The following is a 21069-nucleotide window of genomic DNA, read 5'->3' as shown; positions in this document are numbered from 1 at the left end:
ATCTGCATTAATGGGTGGAGTATCGAAATCGTCCATCAATTGTATATCTAGGAAACGTGGCTTCTGCGGATGGTGGCGCCGACCTGGATGCTGCCCGGCGCATTAGGAGGGCAAGATCCCCTTTCGCTGCCCTGTCTAGAATCTGGAAATGCAGTTGTTTCAACACTAAGACCAAGTTGAGATTGTTCTGTGCTAGTGTTCTTTCTGCTATATGGGAGTAGCAGATGACAAGTGAACTCCACTGTTATTCAAAAGCTCCAAGCTTTCGTCAATACCTGTCTGCGTCGTATCATCGGAGTACACTGGCCTGACACTATCTCAAATGAAGAAGTTTGCCGCCGCACTGGCTAGGCATTCGTATGCGATGTGATAGGAAAACGACAGTGGATAGTTCACACATTGAGGAGGGGCGACAATTGCATTGCGGGCTATGCCATGCAGTGGAATCCACTTTACCAAAATGGTCGACGAGTGGGTCGCGCCAAGGGTCCTTGGTGCACCACAATAGAGTGTCTCGGGGAGTCGTGGGGGAGAAATCGATATATAGCTCTTGTGATGATAATCAGTTCATTTCCGAGTTGCCCTTCCACCCTTTTGGGAAGGTTTAAAGGATATTTTAGGATTTTGAAAAAAGATGCTGAATTTCCAAAGAAGATAGGTCAGTGTATCCTTTTATTATCATCATCATATGGAAGAATAACGATGCGATTGGCAATAACAGAATTGACGATTTGTAATTCACTTACTCCACTACTCGTTGGTATGACTTTGAACAGAGAGTCTTATTTAGGAATTTTTCTGAATTATTTGAAAAGGTTATGCACTCCCCTGGAAAAGTTAGATCGGGTGCATACCTTCAAAACTTCTTTCCCAAATGAAATGGAAGAATCATAACTTCCCAAATCCAATTCACATCCAAATTTCCCATAAAATCCGGTCCATATCGGACCATTTCTTTTTCAATTTGCTTCTTCTTCGATTCTCTGGTCAATAAATTTCCACTTTGTTTGCATCTTCTTTTCCACTCCATACAGTGTTCGTGAAGATTTGAACAGGATTCTCTGATTGTTGTATTGATAGAGCCTGCAGTGAACAAGTATAGTAGGGTCAGGTTGTGAGTTCATACTTATACGGGGTATCTATTTAGTGTGCCTTTAACCTGTTATAAAAGGAGACCGAGAACCCGAAATTTCCAAGAAAAGATTTAATTTTGATAAGGCGCTACCTTTATGTGATCATTAATCTTTTCGGTTGGGAATCGAATTTTATGGTGTCGAGGGTAGAGAAGCATTTGAGCATAATGGCCAGGGAAACAGGTCGATTAAATTGTAAGTACAGGTCTTTTGTTGGATTCTCCGTGAAAATGCACTTTGAGTATAACTTTGTGCTCGATGAAAGGAAACATAGTTTGTGATTTAACTGACTTACATAAATGGTTTTCCGGTCGGGAAAGGTTTTGTGTCCGTTTTTTCGTAACTCAGTATTTAGTTGCATTTGATTGCAAGTGAATTTAGTTATTTTTATGCCAAAAGAAAAAAATATCTCCTAGATCGACTTATTTATAGAAGGATTACCATAATTGAACTTCCGAGCAAACGTTTCAGTCTCTTTTGAAATATCGCCCTCAATCCTGTTACTAAATATCCTGTGGAACTGGGAATTCGGGAGTTCTCTTGTCCATTGATTCTGATTCTGTGTATGAAGTCAAGTGTTCTATTTGGTGACTGAACTTCAAAACAGTGTAGTGCAGTGATTAAAAGTGAATGCTTGACAACTTTCAGGTGTAAAGATTAATGTTAGCGACTGCAAACAGTGAACACCAATATGTAAGTAAGAAGATAGTAGATGAAAAGTTCTTGACTTTCTTCTCTAATGTTTGGCTATTTCCTATATTACGAAACGGGATTCAATTTGGTAAGCAGAGTAGAAATTATCAGCTTCCTTTTTGCAATCCATGCAGAATACATCCAGATTGTACAGAGTCGAAGTCATACGAGTTTTAGGCGATGCAAATCATAGATTATTGGATTGATTTAAATTGATGTCAGATCAGCCAAAAAACTAGACAGCAAGGACACCTTGTCCTGAAGAAGGGAGCAAGTGTTCCCCGGAATACTGTCAATTGCCAAATAAAAACCATACTTGCCCAGGAACGGAAACGGTGTTTAAAATACACCCAGAGCGCGCTTCAGATAACTTGATGTTTGGAAGTATACTGATGACTTTTGGTTCAAAATAATTCTTATTTTTTCCTTAAATGGAGGAAAACTTTTAGTCTTCTTTCATTGGGAGATAGAAACAAGTTGGGAAACCGGAAGCTAGACGCGTCAGGTAAGAAAGGTTTTGTGTATTTCCTGTATAAAGATATTTGAGTGTGCATTTGTCCCATTAGCATGTAGCCCGTAAAATATGCGTATATTATGTGAAAATAGCCACTTTCAAGTGATATTGACATTCATAGTCTCGAATTTGCAGAGGAGCGACAGTTTTGACTTAGTATAACTTTGTTAGCAATAGTGCGATTTTCACCAAATTTGGCAGGATCATGCTTTATACTGTAACCTACATTGCTGCAAAATTTTGTAATATTAGAGTGAACTTAAGGGGGATTTTCCTGTCAATTACTAAAAATTATACTAATGTACTATTATTAACTTTATTTGAATAGGTATCGATATGGAAGGTATTTCGGAGCCTAGGCACCATATAGTGGTAGCCCCCTGATTTTTTTCAAATTTTTCGGTTTAGTAGTTTCAGAGAATGGGTTCGTTAAAAAATGGCTACTTTCCACCCCCCGCACTCCCCACCTTTTCAACAAAAGTCAAAACTAAGACCGGTTTTGATACCCCACATGACTATAGTTGATGAAAAAAAATTTACACCCCCCTTTTGCATGTATGGGGACCCCCCTTAAATTCGTCGTAAAAGGATGTAACTCACTATATGCGTGAGGGTTCACAGTTTCCACCTTTCTACCAAATTTGGTGTCAATCGCTATAACTGTCTCCGAGAAAAATGCGTGTGACGGACAGACAGACAGACAGACGGACAGACAGACAGACAGTAAACCGATTTTAATAAGGTTTTGTGTTTGCACAAAACTTTAAAAATTACTGGAGTCTTACCAAACTGTTGGATATTTTCCAATAATGATACTGTGTTCGGCTTGTGTCTTCACAACTAAGTCGATTGATATCGGACGACCTATCATATAAACTCCTTTGGTATTATTGAGCTTTTAGCCGTGGTTAGGTTTGCTTAGAATTTAACAGTCCATTCACCTAAATTCTTTCCTTGTTAGCAAACTGAAGATTTATGTGTTGCATGCGATTCAATTGGCTGTCAAAGCATTGAACCTTATCCATTTGATATCTACCACATTTGGGGTGCTTCCCAACTATTATGTGATCTGAATTCTTCTACACTTGTTTTGCTCCTCCTCTCATGCGTTACTGCTGATGTCGACAGATATATCTTCTGATTGGGTTACAGTCCGTGTTTCTTGACTCAGTATGAAGTTTCAAAATGTTCGTGGACACCTTCTCCAATTTGAGTGTACTTATATAAATTTGTTTATGCCTAGAGCAATATCTAGCAACTAGTAAAGAAGGGTTTTCTTCATCCCTCTTTGATATAGTACCACAAAACATCCGTCATTTTCGTATCTTGTCCTTTGTTTTTATATCTCATGTATTGCCTTCCAGGAGTCTCAGGAAATAGGTTAGTCTGTGGAGCTACCTGCTGAAAGGTACTTCTTGCCAGAGTTTCCCGGAGAAATCTAACATCTTGTCCTAAGGGTCTGGTTCCTCTGAATTTGCAATAACTTTTTCTTCTTAGTCGGGAGAAAGGAAAGAAGGATTGCTGAAAATTGTTGGAAATGCCCAAGCAGTTGCAGCCAAAAGTATTCCATTTTATTAGCTCTCGCAATGCAAACAAGTAGAATGGATTTTGCTCTCTTCCGTTTGTGTTACGTTTTTTGGAGTAAAGGTTATGCTTGATCACTTAACAAGATTTCTGCCAGTTGAACGAGAACTTCAAACATTGGGGAATATGTTTAGTTTCCATTAGAGTTACCCATTTTCGTATTCCTCTTTCCTGGACTTAATAAAGATTATCAAAATTTTCATGAAGGTGACAATTTTGACTAACTCTTTCTCAATTCACCAAACTTTCTAGCATCATCCTTCATGTTATAGTCTATAGTACCGCAACAGCCTATGACTCTAGGACGAACTTAAGGGGATTGAACTTTAAATAGATATCGGTATGGAGGGTATTTCATCGCCTTAATGGGATTCCATCCCCTCCGCCAAACCTTAAATATAAGTGCTTACTAAAATATTAACTCTTTTATAACGATAAGCCAGATATAACCGAAGGGGTAATTCTCCTCATGAGCGATTTTATATTATAGGTTAACTAACGAGTTTAATAGACTATCCTTTTCTAGGAGCGAAAAAGACACTGGTCACTGCATCCTATTATCATTCATTAAAATCCAACCTAACCTTGCCATTTCACCACCAACATATTACATTGTAGGGTTAATTTAGCTTTATTAAATTCCCTATTTTCCATCTGCATTTGGGCGGGTATTTCTTGATCTTCTTCTATCCTCAGTTTACGTTGGATGTATTCTCCCGTAGAATTGTCGCATGTTGGCTTTCATACGAAAACCCCTTTTCCACTATTGCGATTCGCGTTCATTGTCATTCCAGTTTTCCTGACCCTCCAATATTTCACCGACTGAGTTTTCCGGTACTACCGGCCTACTCAATGTCTAATGTATTTCGTTCATTTGTCAGATTTGTCAACTAGGGCAATGGGAAAAGACGTGTTCCGATCCCTCCGGAGCACCTTAGTAGCTGAGACAGTTCGGTGAATAGTTCAACTTAAATTCGTTCGGGTATCTGGGAAATTCTCCTTGTCCGGGAGAAATTGTGAGATTATAGTTAATCTCTCCTTGCCTCCTCTCCGTTCGGACCTTGAAGTTAGAGATCAATCCATGGCTGGCTTCCGCAGGTTTCCTTCGTTGTTGCCAATTATTCAGTGATTCTTTCCTTTCAGCATTTTTCACGCGTCGATTAAAGGAACTGAGTCCATCATAGGCGCTATGCCAGCAATGGGCGTCGTCTCCAAGACGCAATACATTTCGAGGCTGTCCTTCTGTAAAGTGTATTCTTTTTTGGGCAGTGCATGAAATATGGTATCTAGTTTACTAGACTGGCGCTGTTTAGAATAATATGAAGCTCACACTGGTAATAAATAATCTACGAGTACAATGCACCACTAGAGTCTGAGTGATCAGAGGGGTCGCCTCTCCCCCACCTTATACACATCCTGAGCCTTTCACATTTGGCATTATTCTTGATAAGACCATTCCGGCATTTGATAACTACCATGGGTTCTACCTATCGACACAAAATTTGATGGAAATATTAGAACAACAGACCTTTATGCAGTGAGTGACATACATGAGTCTATATATTCAAAGTTCCGTGTAAAAGTTCCTTTTCCCGATTACTATGTTAAAAATGTATTATTTCAGATCTAAAAGAGAAGAAAGACTTGGGGGTACAAAAGCTCGGACTTAAATCTCTTCTCTTCACTTCTTACAACCACTCTGAATGTGCTTCTATCACCGGAAAATGTTGTCCGGAGAATGCTAGCGTGCACAGGAGGACTGACATGCGATCAACTCCAGGATCGAAATGATCCACGGTAAACTACGGAAAGTGGAAGAGGTGGGGAAGACGCGGTTATGAACGCCGCGCATAACAGAAAGGAGACTAGCTAAAATAAACTAACTCCCCCTCGTTATGTAATTCCACAGTGCATGAGGGGGGGTTGGGGCGTTATAGTGGGTAAAAACCTTACAATCCGGTATGTCCAGGCCAATTTCTTTTAAAGATTTCCATATTCTACACAGAAACAGACGTCCCTGCTGCACAGTAATTTGGACGCCTTTATAAGTGAGCACATAGCCTCCTTTGAACAGCTGCTTAGAAGTGTTGTTCATTACAGTCACAATGCAACCTGATTTCGAGCAGCATTACAGCGTGAAGTTTTGCTACAAATTTGGAAAAGCTGACAAGGATATGATTTGATTAAGTAGACTTACGGAAATTTTGCTACGCCGATCAAGTATTTTTGAGTGCGCAATTTGTTCTGGGAGGGAAAGAAGCTCGTGGAGAATGACCAATGAGCCAGTCAAAGTTTGTCGAAAATGTGATGGAAGTAACTATTTAGGTTTTGTGATAATATGAGCTTATACTTATTGATTCTTTAAGGTAGCCCTTTTGTAGTGCCTCTTCTCATACGTGCCTCTCATAGGGTAGGGTGGAGTTCATCTAGCTGCTCCTAACAACTATTGTTCAAATATGAATGCTAAATTCGACCGTACAATAATCTGATAACCTTCAAAATGCTTAGTTATCGAAAGTAATTTACTGCAGATCACTTATGTTTTTCCACTGTGCCTTACACGGGGGCCAATGGGGCCGCCGCGTACTGTCACTAATAGTAATAATAGTAAAGGTGCCCGGCCGACATGCCGTGAATGAGTTAGCAAAAGTGCCCATTTTGGATTTGATATCCAGTCGAAGGATGCGCTCGGTTCCCTCTCTAGGTCTGGTGTTTGCTTGATACCTTTTCCACAGTTAATTTCCAATTGTTCATCTCTCATCATTCGAAATCCGCCTCCGAATATTGTGATTCTGTTACGCTAAGCTGGTATTATCACATGTTAGAATGCTGGAAGCATGTTGATAGAGCATTGAGGCATTGAGGTATTCTACTGGAAGCTGCATCTCCTGCTAGGTATATGTATCTTCTCACCGAATTACGCACTATCGAGGAGCTTCGGTCGACAACATCCACTAATTATTTTGTTTTGGGAATAAAATGTTTTGGAAACCTGCTGAGTCTTTATCAGCGCGAATTTCATGTTCCATCGGTGCCGCCTCATATCATTCGCGGATGTTTAACGTGAGTACCTGCCATATAGGCATAATCCCACGGTTTTCTTCAGACACGGATTAATTTCAAGATCACCATCAACATGATTTATATCATACTAAACGTGGTTTTATCATTCATACCACTAGTGAGACCTATTTAACAATTCTGGCGCAACTAAGGGATACGGCGCACGAGTTGTACAGCGCAGCCCTACGGTTGAGTCCACGAGGAGCTCCTCATGTCATGTGGGCACAACCATCACGAAACCCTCACATGGGGACCAACCGCAAGCAACCGAGCCGAGAGCACATCCTCTAAAAATTCCTTTCGGAGCTGTGCTCTCAGAGGGTCAGGCTCGAGTAAGGCTTCGTGGCAAGGGTCATTTCAGATGAGTCCTATTACAGATTCAGTTTTAATCGACCTCCTCGAGTACGGGGAGATAGCATTCCCCAACGGGTTGACTGGATCGTCATTTCGGATGCGATCAAGGCGTGTTACGTCACTAGTCCAATGCAACATTTTCGTCTCCACTACCGCGAGGCGCGGTCCATTATCATAGTCAGTCACTACTCAGAATCATGGACGGCGGCAATACAGACGGCACTGCGGTAAATTTTCAATTTGAGCCGTTTGTTGGTGTCTTAATCACAAAGAACGTCAGTTGTGGATCGCCGCTTCGTCAAAGCAACGCTGATGCGTGAAGCATTTTCATAACGCACTTCACCATTAGCTGTTGTTCTGAGATATTTATCGCTTAGTTCATAAGCTCAAACCAGTGTATAGGGCGCTGGAAGTTGGATGTCCCGTGTGACAGGGTCCAGTGCAAAAACAAAGCGGAGTGGCGAAATTGCGCTTCCTTGGTGAATACCGACTTCCATGACGCTGTGGGTTTGTGAAAGTGGATAATGAGCCAATTCTTCGGAGTGCATGGGGTTAAATAAGAAAGCGTTAGTATTCCTGTAGTTGTGGAGCATTCTTACTACTATGTAATATACTCAGCGTCTGTGGTGATCAGATCCGGTTACAAATTTGAAATAGAAGAAAGGGATTCGATAGGATAACTCTTTATTTATATATAGAATGTCTTGAACCTTGACAGCCGGATTGCTGCTCTAATTTAAATTTAGCACTGGATTTGGAAGCAGTCAAAAGCTGACCGAAAATTTGCAAGGTCTGGAACACTATATTCCCACCATATCGTCTAATCATTTTTATAAAAAAGAATCGGATTCCAATCCATAGTTAAGTTCTTACTGCAGTGCTAAGTTTGGTTTCAATCCAGAAGTAATTCAGCAAATAGAGTGAAAGCTCTGTTCAGTACCAGCAAGTACTGGGTAGCAACCAGTCATCATTGTACTGTCGCTCAAGCCATGGTTCTTTCCGTGCAAGTTGGGTATGCTCATGTCATATTGCGTTTGATGGGATTCCTTCAATCGACAAAAACTAAGTCATTAATAGATTGATGACTTATTTCAGAAGTGTATGATCAAAGGTATTGCCCGGACTGAATGTCCCAATAATATGCCTGTAAGGCTCTCCATTTAGTGACTTTGAATTCATGCTGAAAGCAATGTGAGGCATATGTCATCTAATAAGTATGCCAGCAATGGTGCTACATACCAACAAAAAACAGATCCAAAGAAGGATAAATTATTTCAGTCAGTTCCAGTGGCGGCTATATTTTATGTAGCCGTTGGCCAAGCCAGCCCAAATCCAATTGATTTATCTTAAAATAAATGCACACTCGATATACTAGGCGGAATGTACTTTGAGCCAATGGCAGGTACACTAGCATATTCCAGGCCTGTGCCTCCTTTAATCTGCAAGGGAACTACAGGTGGCAGAACATAGCTATTCTCACCGATAGCTAAGCAGCGATCAAGGCACTTAGGTCCAACTGAATACACTCGGCTCGTCCAACAAGGTCTGGATACTTTGGGTTCCAGGCCATGCTGGGTTGGAAGGCAACGAGGCAGCGGACGAACTAGCCAAGAAGGGAGCAGGGACGCCTTTACACGGGCCAGAACCCTTCTGTGGAATCGGAAACGGTTTCATGGCTATGAATCTAAGAAATGAAGAGGAACGGTTGAGGGAATTATACTGGACGGGCCTACCAGAGATGGAGCAGTCCAGGGTACTTATTGGGGGTTACGAACCCATGTGCACAAAGGATTGCTTAAACCTCACCAAAAAGAACCTCCGAATCATAGTTGAAATTCTCACTGGTCATTGTCGGCTAAACTATCACCTAGGGAAGCTAAGGATATCTACGGACACTGCCTGCAGGTTTTGTGAGGAGTATGATGAAACCTCTATACACATCCCGGGACAGTGTCCGGCACTTTTGCAAAGTAGGTCGAGGCATCTTGGAGAACACTTAATACCAGATGCAAAGCTGAAAGATTTGGAAGTAGGGAATATACTGAAGTTCCTAACGGTTATAGGCCTGCTTGAGATACTATGATCAATAGGTACACTGTAACCAGTAAAAGGTGCACAATAGTTCTTCAAGGATGCGGTGCGACTTTCCCTTAACAGAATAATAATAATACTAGGCCAATATTTTTCCAAGTAAATTGGGCAGCTTATTCCGTATTTTATATACCATGGTGTCCACAAATATCCTCGTTCAGACTTCAGATTCGAGTAATCAAAACTTCTTCTAAGGAATCATAATGTTTCGCCCATGGACCCTCTGGCTGTACCAGTTGCTAGTTATATTATACCTCAAGATCTTAAAAGTGACTACTTTCTTTGTTGATATCAGATAAAGTTCTTATCTGCCTACATCCAGGGAATTTCGGTATTTCTTCATAAATGGCTTCTGTTTTGTCTTACCAATTCCCACCTCCATACCAGTGCGTGAGGTTTTCCATTTACCTTTAAGGAAGATTGGGCCACGTCTCATTCTTTTTTCGTTTACATTTGTGGTTTCTATCGCAAAAGATGATATTTTTGAAAATAATTGCCTAGCCTGATCATTTTTGCCGAAAAATTGATAAGATGATTGCCAGGTATGCGATGTACGAGTAAGAACTAGAACGTGACATGGGGACAACCTATTTTTACTGACTAATGTTTATTCCCAGCTCAGAATTTCCGAATGATGAGCGGTGTTTTGACTTAAGGTTACCAAGCGGAAAACCAGGCAATTCCATTTAAACATTTTGTTCATGTTGTTGTCTGGTACTTCGCCTTATCACCTCGTCAGATCATTCAACATTGCTAATCTTATTGTCATCCTTGTAAGCATAGAGTGCAATTCCAAAACATTTTTTCCACCACCATTTGAAAAGTGGGTTGCCTACAAAACCTGGCCTACTTGGGGCTCCTCCATGCACACAAGCATGCGTCGTGCCTTTTGCTAATGTTAGCCTCAATGTTTAAATGTCAATTCAGTCATGTTTCTCCGCGAACAACATCAACAAACACAGTTGATGGCCGATAATTGTGTATAAATAAAGAGTATCTTTTCGTTGAAAGAAAAACTTTGATGGCATCATTGTCTAATTGAAGAAAGTGTTGCATTCTGTGAAGGCAGGCAAGGCAGCTGCATCTTTAGGCCTCAGTTGGAAGCAATAAACAATGCACCCGTGAAGCAGCTGTGGCTGTTGGTTCTTCAAGCCTCCATCGGGTACATTCCGCGCTATTGGTACTTGGCCAATTGAGAGGATCTTGCGTAACAATTTTACTGTTGAACTACGACAAGTTGGCAGAGGAAAGGTCCCTTGTAATTCGAAATAGACATATCTGCGACTGGTATCTCAATTCTCTAAAGAAGGCTTGCGAGCTCCATCTGATCTCGGAGTACAGACAGCTATTCGAGGCACCACTGGCCCTAATCATTGTTGAGAAATGCGGTGGCGTAATTCTTGGGCTGATAGCGAATGCTCGTGGGTATGACCGGACGGAAAGTATTTGTATATAAATTCATTTGGTAATAATTTATTGTTATCACATGTCGGTCAATGTGACGCGATTGATTTATCAAATGATCGATATGGCGAGATAACGAGGGAATGGCTTCTGTGGTTGTTTGGGGTTCGTGTTTTCGGTGTTAACAAAAATTGGGAGCTATTAAATCGCAGTCAGCATTTGTGATTTCATTATGTAAACATTACTCATAAGCAGAGAATATACAATTCTTTTCGTCTGCATTATTTATGTGTTATTAGCGATACTGGGTTATTAAGAGCAATAGCGGGTGAAGCGGTGGTTTCTATTCTTTTAAGATTCGGACTTAAACTAAAAAACCCCTTTTTCTAACACAGTCCTATTTCTTTCCTTTTCAGAATACAGAGTATCGAACTATATTTGAGAAAGTTAAGTATAAAAGTGCCATCACAACAAAAATGGGCGAACGAAGAGGAACAAAAGCTTTGGAACTATGGTGCCGTCGTATGACCGAAGGATACCCTGGAGTTGATGTAACAAATATGACGACATCATGGCGAGACGGTTTAGCATTTTGCGCTATCATACATCACTTCCGACCAGATCTATTGTAAGTAGCGTTTTTCATTTCATTTACTACATTACCTTTACGAACCTTAGAATAGAGAATATTCTGTCGTCATTTTTCAAGATGTTATTGGCTGATAGAAAGTATTTATTCTTAGATTATGTTCTCAGGAAAGAGCTTTGGTAGTTATTCGCACAATATAAGACACTTGCTTTAAAATCAAACTATTATTCCGCATTACTTCAGTTAAACTTTGTGAAAATCCTAGGATATCTCGGAGGACCAGAAATGATAGTTACACGCTATTAGGGTGTGGCGTCCCCGTATGCTCGAGGACGGCAGTCAGACTATAGTCTGAAACGGAGTAATGTGAAGTGGCTCTTCCCGGTAAGCTCCACGGAATTTATCTGGTATAATGGTAATTGGGCTGGTCCTCTAAAAGCATATATTTCAGGAGAATTCCTGTAAAATGTCATCTTGTTTGATGTTGGTGTCTTGTGGTGGTTACGACCATATCGTCGGCAAAATTCCTTGTTGACTCAATGAGTGCCTTTTCATCTCGAGACTCTCACCCTTTAATTATGGCAGAGGTACTCGATGGTATCAATATTGAATCTGCATGTATAATAATACCATTGTGATACTCACCGCGTGGTCTGATTATGTCCCCATATCATATGTGAGAGTCCGACTTCTAAAGCTTTGCGGATTTGATTGGCATTAATTCCGTATCGGATTTTCATTTATTTCCGGAAGAATTGGAGTTGGGTCATCATCATCAACGGCACAACGACCAGTATCCGGTGTTGGCTAGCCTTAATAAGGAACTCCAGACATCCCGGTTTTACGTGGAGGTCTATCAATCCTATATGTTTAAAAGCTGTCTGGTGTCCTGTCGCCATCCTATATCTGGCGCAGGGTCTGCCGTGTCTTCTTTTTCTACAATAGGTATTGCCCTTATAAGCTTCCGCCTACTGCAACCTATTCAGTCGTATTTTCTCCACAATTAGTCGGTCGGTAGGCTATGGAGCCTTCCACCCCATGTAGCGAGTTAAAAATCCTTCGGAGGATTTTTCTCTCAAACACGCTGAGATACCAGGCCTCCGAGGAATACAACAGTCTTGAAGTTGTAGTCTCTTGTATTTATTGTTATCGTTTGACCAGTGTCACTTGATGTTGTTGGTTCTTTGGTTTTTGGTGCTAACGTTTCCACCATGTACTTCGTCTTGCCTTCATTAATGTGCAGTCCAGAACCTCTCACCGAAAACCGCCTGCTCGATCTAAAAGGTATCTCAAGTTATTCTTCCCATGATGTCGATATCGTCAGTATAGACTAGTAGTAGGGTGAATTTGAAAATAATGCTGCCTCTGACATTAATATCAACTAATTTACACAAGTGGCGGACACTGTCCCAGAATATGCATAGAGGTTTCAACACAGTCCGCATGGAACCTGAAGCTAATGCCCGTAGATATATCTAGCTTCTCTAGGTAATAGTTTAGTCGGCAGTGACCAGTCAGAATTTCTATTATGATTCAGAGGTTCTTCTTGATGAGGTTTAAAAATACCTTTGTACCTAAGTATCCTGGACTGCTCCATTCCTGGTAGACCCGTCCAGTATAGTGCTCTAAGCCGTTCCTCTTCATTTTTTAACGTCATAGCTATGTACCGGTTTCCGATTCCGTAGAAGCGATCTGGCCCGTGTAAAGGCGTCCTTGCTAGGGTAGGGTTGGACCTAAGTGCCTTGATTGCCGCTTGGTTGTCAGTCAGAATGTTCTGTCCCAATAGTTCCATTGGAGATTAAAGGAGGCAGATGAACTTAGATTCCTAATAATGAGTTTTACTAGAATATTTCTAAAGTGAAGGAATTTACTTTGAATTCTCTTCCTTTCCTCAAGCGCTCCAACCCAGGGCTGTGGAATTGCAGAGGAAGTGTCTGAGAGTCTCCTCCTCTTCGCAACTTCGATAATGCGAATTATGTGATATGGAGAGCCTGATGGTATGGTCCGCTATTATCCATTGGCTCGTGTAAACTTCCATGATTCTGCCCGCGTTTGCGCGCCTATGGTCCAAAATTCCGCGTCAATAATTTTTGTCCTGGAAGGGCTTAATCTTCTGGTGGTAGACTTTCGTCATCCGAAGCCGGCGGCTGTCGAGTAGTACGACTAGATTCAACCCTTCGCAGTCACCGGAACAGAGACTACGCTCACCGAAGGATTGCCAAAGGCGGAGTCTTGCCCGATCAGTTCACTCGTTCTCATGCATTTATGGCTAGGAATCCCGAGGAAGACAAACGACTTGACTTGACTCGACTGAATGTAGACTTTCTTGCATATTCGTTCTTTCATTAAGGTGTGCGTTTGGAAAACCACCCTATACCATTTGTAAAGTACTTTGTCAAAGTTGCTGAGAGGTACATCAAAAGACTGTCTTCCATATTTGGGGCTTTTATTATGACAGGATAACATGAAGTTTACTATCGATATTGATAAAGTTTGTCTTGAAACCTATAAGCGATGCCCATGCAATCTGCATTGACTTCTTCAAAACTTTTGATTCCGTTGACAAGATCTTGCTTCCCTTTAATTGTTAGAACTCCTATCATTTCAGTTGATTCAGACTAAATGTTGCTGTAGAAATCCTAAACCCTTTTAAAAACTCCAGGAGGATCGACTGCAGGAAGTTTGGTAAAGTTATCACGAACAAACTTACATTGTCATGACAGACGAATTACAGTCAAAGACACTCAAAACGGTCTTCAAAGTCTCGTCCCCCGCCAAATATAGCAAAAAGTCATTCCCACCGTGGTGGTATGAAGATCTGTCAAACATCAAGAAGCTGCTGACTAGAGAGGTCTTCAACTTATGCTGCAAGCACAAATATTGTGATTCATATAGGGGCTGCTTAGAAGAGGACCAATTCGGTCATCAGGACTGCCAGGAAGTGGTCCTGGCTGGGCTATTGTCAGCATTCTGAAGCATCTGCAATTCTACGAGACTCAGTAAGGTTCTGTTCAAGGTACACACGAACCCATTCTTTCTTAAAAATTCGGAAGGGAATCTTCTGGTGTGTCTTTGTAGTTGCTGATGCAAACGTATTTCCTGCGATCGAGAGTAACTGTAACTCTGAACCTTGCCTTGTGAGATTATCAAATCGTTAATTTTCGAAGATAAAATCAGCTGGACAGTAAACAGCTTCTCTGTGTATAAATCGCCGGGCCCGGATTACATACTGCTAGGGTTATGCAGCTGATTGTTGAGATTTGGCGAAGCTTTATTTAATTCGGATTCGCACCGACCTCTCTGGTCAGGTATGACCTTGAGTTCCTGAAGCACTTTCGGTCACTCAGCCTCACTTCTTTCGTGTTTAATACCCTAAAGCGGATTTTGGACATCCACTTAAGGACGATCATTGGGAGGATGCCCTTCAGTATGCCTATCTCACAAAGCAAATCCACAGAAATCGCCCTTAAAGAACCACGGTTGAACGGTCGCTACATTACAAGCAATATAACCCAGCTGCCTTCCTGGATATAGAGGGAGCATTCACCAATGTTAGTACCAAAGCCCCTACTAGTAAGATTGGAGGGGTGTCTTATACATTGAATAGTATCCATGCTAGAAACAAGGATATTCCAATCTTATCTCTGGTTGATATTGATTGAGGAAATTTTACGGATATTGGGAGGAGCGGAGTGAAGGTGGCAGCGTGTGCCGCCGACCTGGTGATGTTGGTGTCAAGGATGTTTCCCTATGAGTGAAATCATGGATGGTGCTTTGGTAAAGGTGTGCGTTTGAATTATAAGATGCGTGATCGACATAAATTTGACTTCCCACGGTTAAATAGACAAAGATGGACACTTTCTTCCAATGTAAGATATCTGGAAGTGATCTTCGATCCTAAGCTAAATTGTAGACTAAACATATAACTGAGGATTAAGGAATGTATAACCTTCTACACCTGCAAGAGGACCTACGTACGGTTCCATTATGTGGTGGCATACATTGAGTAAAGAGTGCAATATATCCAAGCTTAATAAGATTGAGAGAACCGCCTGTGAAAAGTACTCTTGGGACTCTGCAGTTCAACTCGTCAGATGCTCCCAATCTACTCCTGCACCTCTTTCCCCTGTAACTCCACGTTGATTACACGTGTAACGTGCAGTGCCTTCAGACTACGTTAAACGGCGAAGCCCTACAGACATAGTATCATGTTTGACGAAGTACTTTAGGAACACTGGGCATTCCCAATGGATTATGCCACACGAAAGTCGAAATTCATGAAGATTTCTGACATGGGGTTTGCAACCAGGGCAGAGGGGAAGATTTGTGGAGGGTGAGGGGGGGGGGGTGTCGAATGTGTTTTATCGGATATGTATAGTGTAGCCAAGTCATACGGTCTTCTGGAACTCGCCATTATATTCTAAACGGAAGTGTGGCCGATACTGGAAGCCTGTTGATAGCTGGGGTTTGATTCCAGCTCAAATTTCACGTAGTCATTCTGACCCGGGTCTGGTGGCAAGTGCAGGGGCGTGCTGAACAGACTGGGAGGCACGCTTTTCTCGGTTCCAGGTCAGAAAAGCATAGAGGGAAGGAGCAATTCTGCTTAACAGCCCCTGACTTCAGATCGGGAAGCTCACCACCTACGCTAATTCAAGGATGATTTGGCCCTGCTTTAACAAGTGCGTATAGGATTACAGCGGTTTGTGCGGGGTACTAGCTTACAGCACCATTCTACCGGACTAGGCATACACTAGTATTGGCAATACCGAAGTAGCGGAGAGAAGTAAGAAACCCTCAGACACTTCCTTTGGGATTGCCCAGCTCTAGCCACAGGGTGTGGACACATTGTAATAAATTCGTTGGGGATTTTATGGTGCTCTCTAGTTGCAAAGTGGGGAGTTGCTGTCCTTCGTAAATGCTACGAGCTCCCAAAATCTGAGCCGGTTGGATTCTGCTCCGCTTGCCCTTCTTACAGTAGCCATGGTCTTAGGAATTTCAGACAGTAAATCCAGATCAAGGAATTGGATGAGGATTTTTATTGGGTTCTTGAATTGGATGCTGTTTCTGATAATTTGAAGAATTATAGCAAACGATTTTTCCACTGGCAGTAATATAGGAGAGGAAAGTCTGACTGGTGATTTCGTCCAGTGTAGAATTCACTCATCAGACGCTGTCTTGCATCTACCCTAAGAGTAGTGATCGAAAGTGGTCCTAGTTGGTAATCGGTCCTTTGTAATATAATCGCAAACACGACGTGGGTGCGAATTATATCCAAATGAAAATTGCCTGATGTTCAGACCTAAATTAGGTCGAAGTGATTTTTGTTTGTTTAGGGTTTGAGGAACTTTTGAGTCTAGATCCACTTGATGAGGGACCAGACCAATTGGGAGGAAGCCTTTTTACACCGTTCACGGGTTTCTCTTTTTGGGATAAATGCACACGATGAGGCAACGTCTCCGCCCTGGACGAAATTGCACGTTCTCCTTTTTGAAAAAAAACTTAGAGAGCAATATTTGAAATATTGTTCCTGCCTTCATATTTTTGAGGACCCTTGATATCTCTAACTATAAAAAACAGTTTCACAAAGCCTGCCACAAATTCTTTTTCGGCAGTGATTTCAAGCTACAGAGGTACCGACCAAAGACCAGAAATTAATTCCTTTCTCTTATAAACTGTTTGGTTAGAATAATCTAGTATCTTTTAACGATACGGGGCGTTTCGCATTTTGTAGACGATTCCTTGATACAAGGCCTCATGTTTTACTTCGAAAATCGAAGGACTGCTGGGACTAACTAAAAAAAGAATACACCAGGCGAGGCCTACATAATAAGTGATATCAGTTCATATTATATGGGAAATTTGCCGTTGAAGACACGATAAAATAGCGCCTTCTAAGGAAGTTATGGTGTAAACTAAAACTATTGAATTTTAGAAGCGCGTCCTTATATGTGAAATAGCGGTCTCATAAGCTATCAACTTTCGGGAGCTGCTACCAGAATTAAATGGTACACATTTAACATGGTATATTAAACTAAATGGTGAATTTCGACACGTGAAGTAATTACGTAATTAACAACCTGGGAAACTTTGCAGGGAGCAGTTGAAGCACCGTGTTTGCTTTTTAAATTTGGCTCCAAGAACTAATTTTCAAGGTGCAGTACTCGCAAGGCATTTGAATTCAACTCTACATCTAGATCTAACAGATAACACATCATCAAAACCAATTCCAAATAAATCTACCAACAGATATTTCTGCAATCACAAAATACAACACCCAAAACCACGAAGTTTCTAAACGAAGGTCAACCACTCGCATTTGTGATGAGGTTTGTTCATCGCCAATGGAACCATTATGGATTATTGTTATTTTCCAAGCGTGGAGAATTTTGCTAAATTCACGGAAAAGGAAGTGGCTAGTTAAATTATAATGAGGAGCATGTATCGCACGATGGAGTCGCTGTTAGGTGCTTCTACCATTGGTTCCGGTGGTGAGGCGTTATTGTTGAATGTTCACTTTTCCACGGTTGTGCTTGCTTGCGGGGGGAAGCGGAGTCAGGTTTAAGACTACGTGAAAAAATGTCTCTTAACTATGAATCACCACGTTTAGATAAATATTGGCTATTTGGCTTTCTAAAAAATTAGCTGGAATTTTTGGAAACAAGAGTAAATAAAAGGCCAAATGTGGCTACTGTCTAGTTGACGAAGATCAAATACTGCCTTCGATCTGAAGATTTACTCACATTGCAAAGATTAGCAATTGGTCATTCATTTGAACGCAAATATGTAAAAAATAAAAAAAAATAAATAAATGAGTCCAAATTCCAATTAAGCTTATCCGTCAAGGTGCAGTGACGCTCTAAGCGCCCTATTGAAGAAGAAATGAGTACCTTTCGTTTAGTAACTCCGATTGCATTTCCTATTTGCTTTGGTGTTCTTTGAATTATTTCCTGAGAATCTTGAGAACCTGGTGTGCATATATGGAGTAATCAGAGTATGAGCCATAGGAACATTTGAAATTTTGGAACTTTTTTCCGCTAGTGGCATGTTCGTTTTTCCAAGCGAAATCTATTCGAGAACCCATTTCAAAATTAGCTTAAGGGGGTCATCCCGTGTGAAGGCCGTTTTTTGGCTTTCTTTAGAATTTTTTTGTGAAGAGCTGGAGAAAGATGCAAATACGAATTTTTCACCATAGATTTATTAATATCTTGAGCGTGCATAGTAATTTTTCCAGTCCAATCTCATAGTTCGTTATTGAAATACAGAGCAATTTATACACCCATCTCCAAAAAAAGGTGTTTTCCTGCTGCCACGCTAGAGGGCGCTGCGATCATCTCAGAAAAAAAAGTAAACGGCATTTTAACGTACAGACTTAACTACAGTCCGCAAACTAGGATTATTAAAAAATATTAAAAACTAAATTTTTGGTGCAGTGCTAAGCTTTTTTTTTGAATTTTGGCGTTTTTTTACGGTTTCTTCAATGCACTACTGAATGAATCGCAATTATCCTAGTTTGCGGACCGTAGAAATATGTTCGGAATAAGTCATGAAAATTTCAAAGAATTCCGTTGGATAGATTTTGCGCTCTGATGGCAGCCGATATTCAACATGCAGTTTTGAGAAAAACGCATTTAAAAAGTAGAATGCGATTTTTAGCCATAAAACCTTAACTGACCATTAATGTACTATACCTAGTCCATAAACCTTAGGTTTCTTGAAAGAACACATGTATGGCCTTGGCTTCAATTCTTGTCCTTTTAGCGAAGTCATTCGAACGTCATTCGGACCGATAATGTGCCCTTCTGCAGCATTTTTCGGTAAAATTGTTCTCTAGTCTTTTCGGAGTAAATTCACAGAATAGTCCGTGGGGTTTGGACCCTGCAGAAGGACCTTGTCTTGGAATGACGCTATGTTTACCATTAAGCGGCATTATACGGTGAAGTTAATTGTTTGCACCTATTGATCCCACCGATCATTCTCATTTTCGATGACACCAGCAGCTCGGTCATTAGATATTTGACACCTTATAAAGGATGCTGCCTTTAAATGCGACCAACTTATGGATTTGGCGTTCTATAACTTCCTTCTAGTTTTCAAAAGAACCGTCCACATTATCGTTATTTCTATGAAATAAAATATTCGGTAAAAGACTGAATCACTCCGTTGAATCCAATCTCCTTTGCTTTGTATGCTCCACATTGCAGGGGATTTGACTATATCTTTTCTTTATTTCAGTGGTCCTTAATTGCTGCTTCCTTCTAAAGCAACTGTTTAGACTGCTATCTCTTTCGGTGTGTCATTGGACTACATTCTCAGCAAGCTTAACTAGCAGCAATAGGGCAACTTCGCTTTCTCTTCTGCAGGGCTTTTCTCCTAAGTTTACTAATGGAAAATATCAGTTAAGTTCACCTAGCCTGCCGGTCTATACAGCAGAATCCCTTGCTGTGCATAAGGATCTTTTTTGCATGCAAAGAGCATAAGAAGAAAACTGCTTGTAATTAATGTATCTGCCCTGGTAAGAAACCGTAAAGCCGTCGTCGCTTGACTTTTTTTAAAAGTTTGGGTGCAAGCCCTAAGCGAGGGGTCCGTGGACCAGAAAAGAGGGAGTAAGTTGCTCCCCATTTGGTCCGGTCCAGCATTAAGTTGATGCGGACTTAGGACCCCATCATTCTCAAAATGAATAGTATCTGGTTTGTCAAGATCAGGTTATCTTCATCGTTGAGACGTGGTTTTATCGAAAAATAAGAAAATTCAAGCCTCTAAAGGAAGTTCGGCTTTTCATTGTGCCAGACACCGGATTATGTTAGGTAAGACCACTGTTGAAGGTATCTAAATTGGAGTTATGTTACCATTTTAAAGTAAACCGATTTTGCATAATATGGCACAAGGTCCTGAAAATTTTCAGTCAACAATCAATTATGTTTTAAAAGAATTCATTATGTATGGTTGCCATACAACCGTCTCAACTATATTTATACGCCATCGTTCACCGAAATGCGCTTCAGCTCCCGCCACGACTTTCCGAGATACCTGCATTCTTCCTTTACTGTTCTCCGCCAGAGTGAATTACACCGCATGTCATAGCCTGCAATGGAATTGTCAACTCGTCCCTTAATGTGTGACCTATCCTTTGCTACTTTCGCCTTACGATCACATTGCGTACGGGTGTAAGCCCTGTACGCCAACAAGGTTCTTTCCTTGAAATTGTATTAAGCCAGCCTACTCGGATGATACAAGTTTTCGAATGACAGTGGGGTCATTCTCTATGCGCTACTCTCAAATAGCAACACAGAACGAACACTAGCACAGAATAGTCTCAATGTGATTTTGGTGTTAACATAACTACATATATTTACAGATTTTAGAGAAGGCAGCCAGTTCAGTGTCACCGTCAATAGAAACGACGCATATAAATTGATCGAAGCCTTCGATACTCTGCCTATTAATGCAGATAGAGAGAGTGCGATGGCTCGTCAGGCTGAGAACCTTGTTTTTGTTGGTGTTTATTTTCAGTCTAACTCTACTTAATCCTCTTTCCGAATTCAGAGCCATTTGGCTAAAGTGGGAGATCAAACATATGCCATCAGCGTATAGTCGAAGTGTTTGGGGAAAGAGTCTTAGGCCATTGAAGTACTGCATGTCCTCCT

The 21069-nt window shown here is 41.1% G+C and overlaps 1 protein-coding gene across 4 annotated transcripts in view; it reads left to right on the top strand.

The window, feature by feature from the left end:
* Positions 1-21069, top strand: part of LOC119656513 (MICAL-like protein 1) — a 322282-nt gene that overhangs the window by 125198 nt on the left and 176015 nt on the right. For 2 of the 4 annotated variants that reach the window (XM_038062848.1, XM_038062851.1), the window contains exons 1-2: positions 10801-10857; positions 11253-11464. In XM_038062848.1, the coding sequence (XP_037918776.1) occupies positions 10816-10857; positions 11253-11464 (254 nt within the window). In that variant the 5' untranslated portion in view covers positions 10801-10815. Of the gene's footprint in view, positions 1-10800; positions 10858-11050; positions 11165-11252; positions 11465-21069 lie in introns of those variants that run through there. The other 2 variants (XM_038062850.1, XM_038062849.1) reach the window with 2 other exon arrangements.

This window comes from Hermetia illucens, chromosome 5 (assembly GCF_905115235.1).
Source record: "Hermetia illucens chromosome 5, iHerIll2.2.curated.20191125, whole genome shotgun sequence".
Taxonomy (NCBI): Eukaryota; Metazoa; Arthropoda; class Insecta; order Diptera; family Stratiomyidae; genus Hermetia; species Hermetia illucens.
The sequence above is the reverse complement of the archived record's forward strand: the minus strand, read 5'-3'. Positions and strand labels throughout refer to the sequence as shown.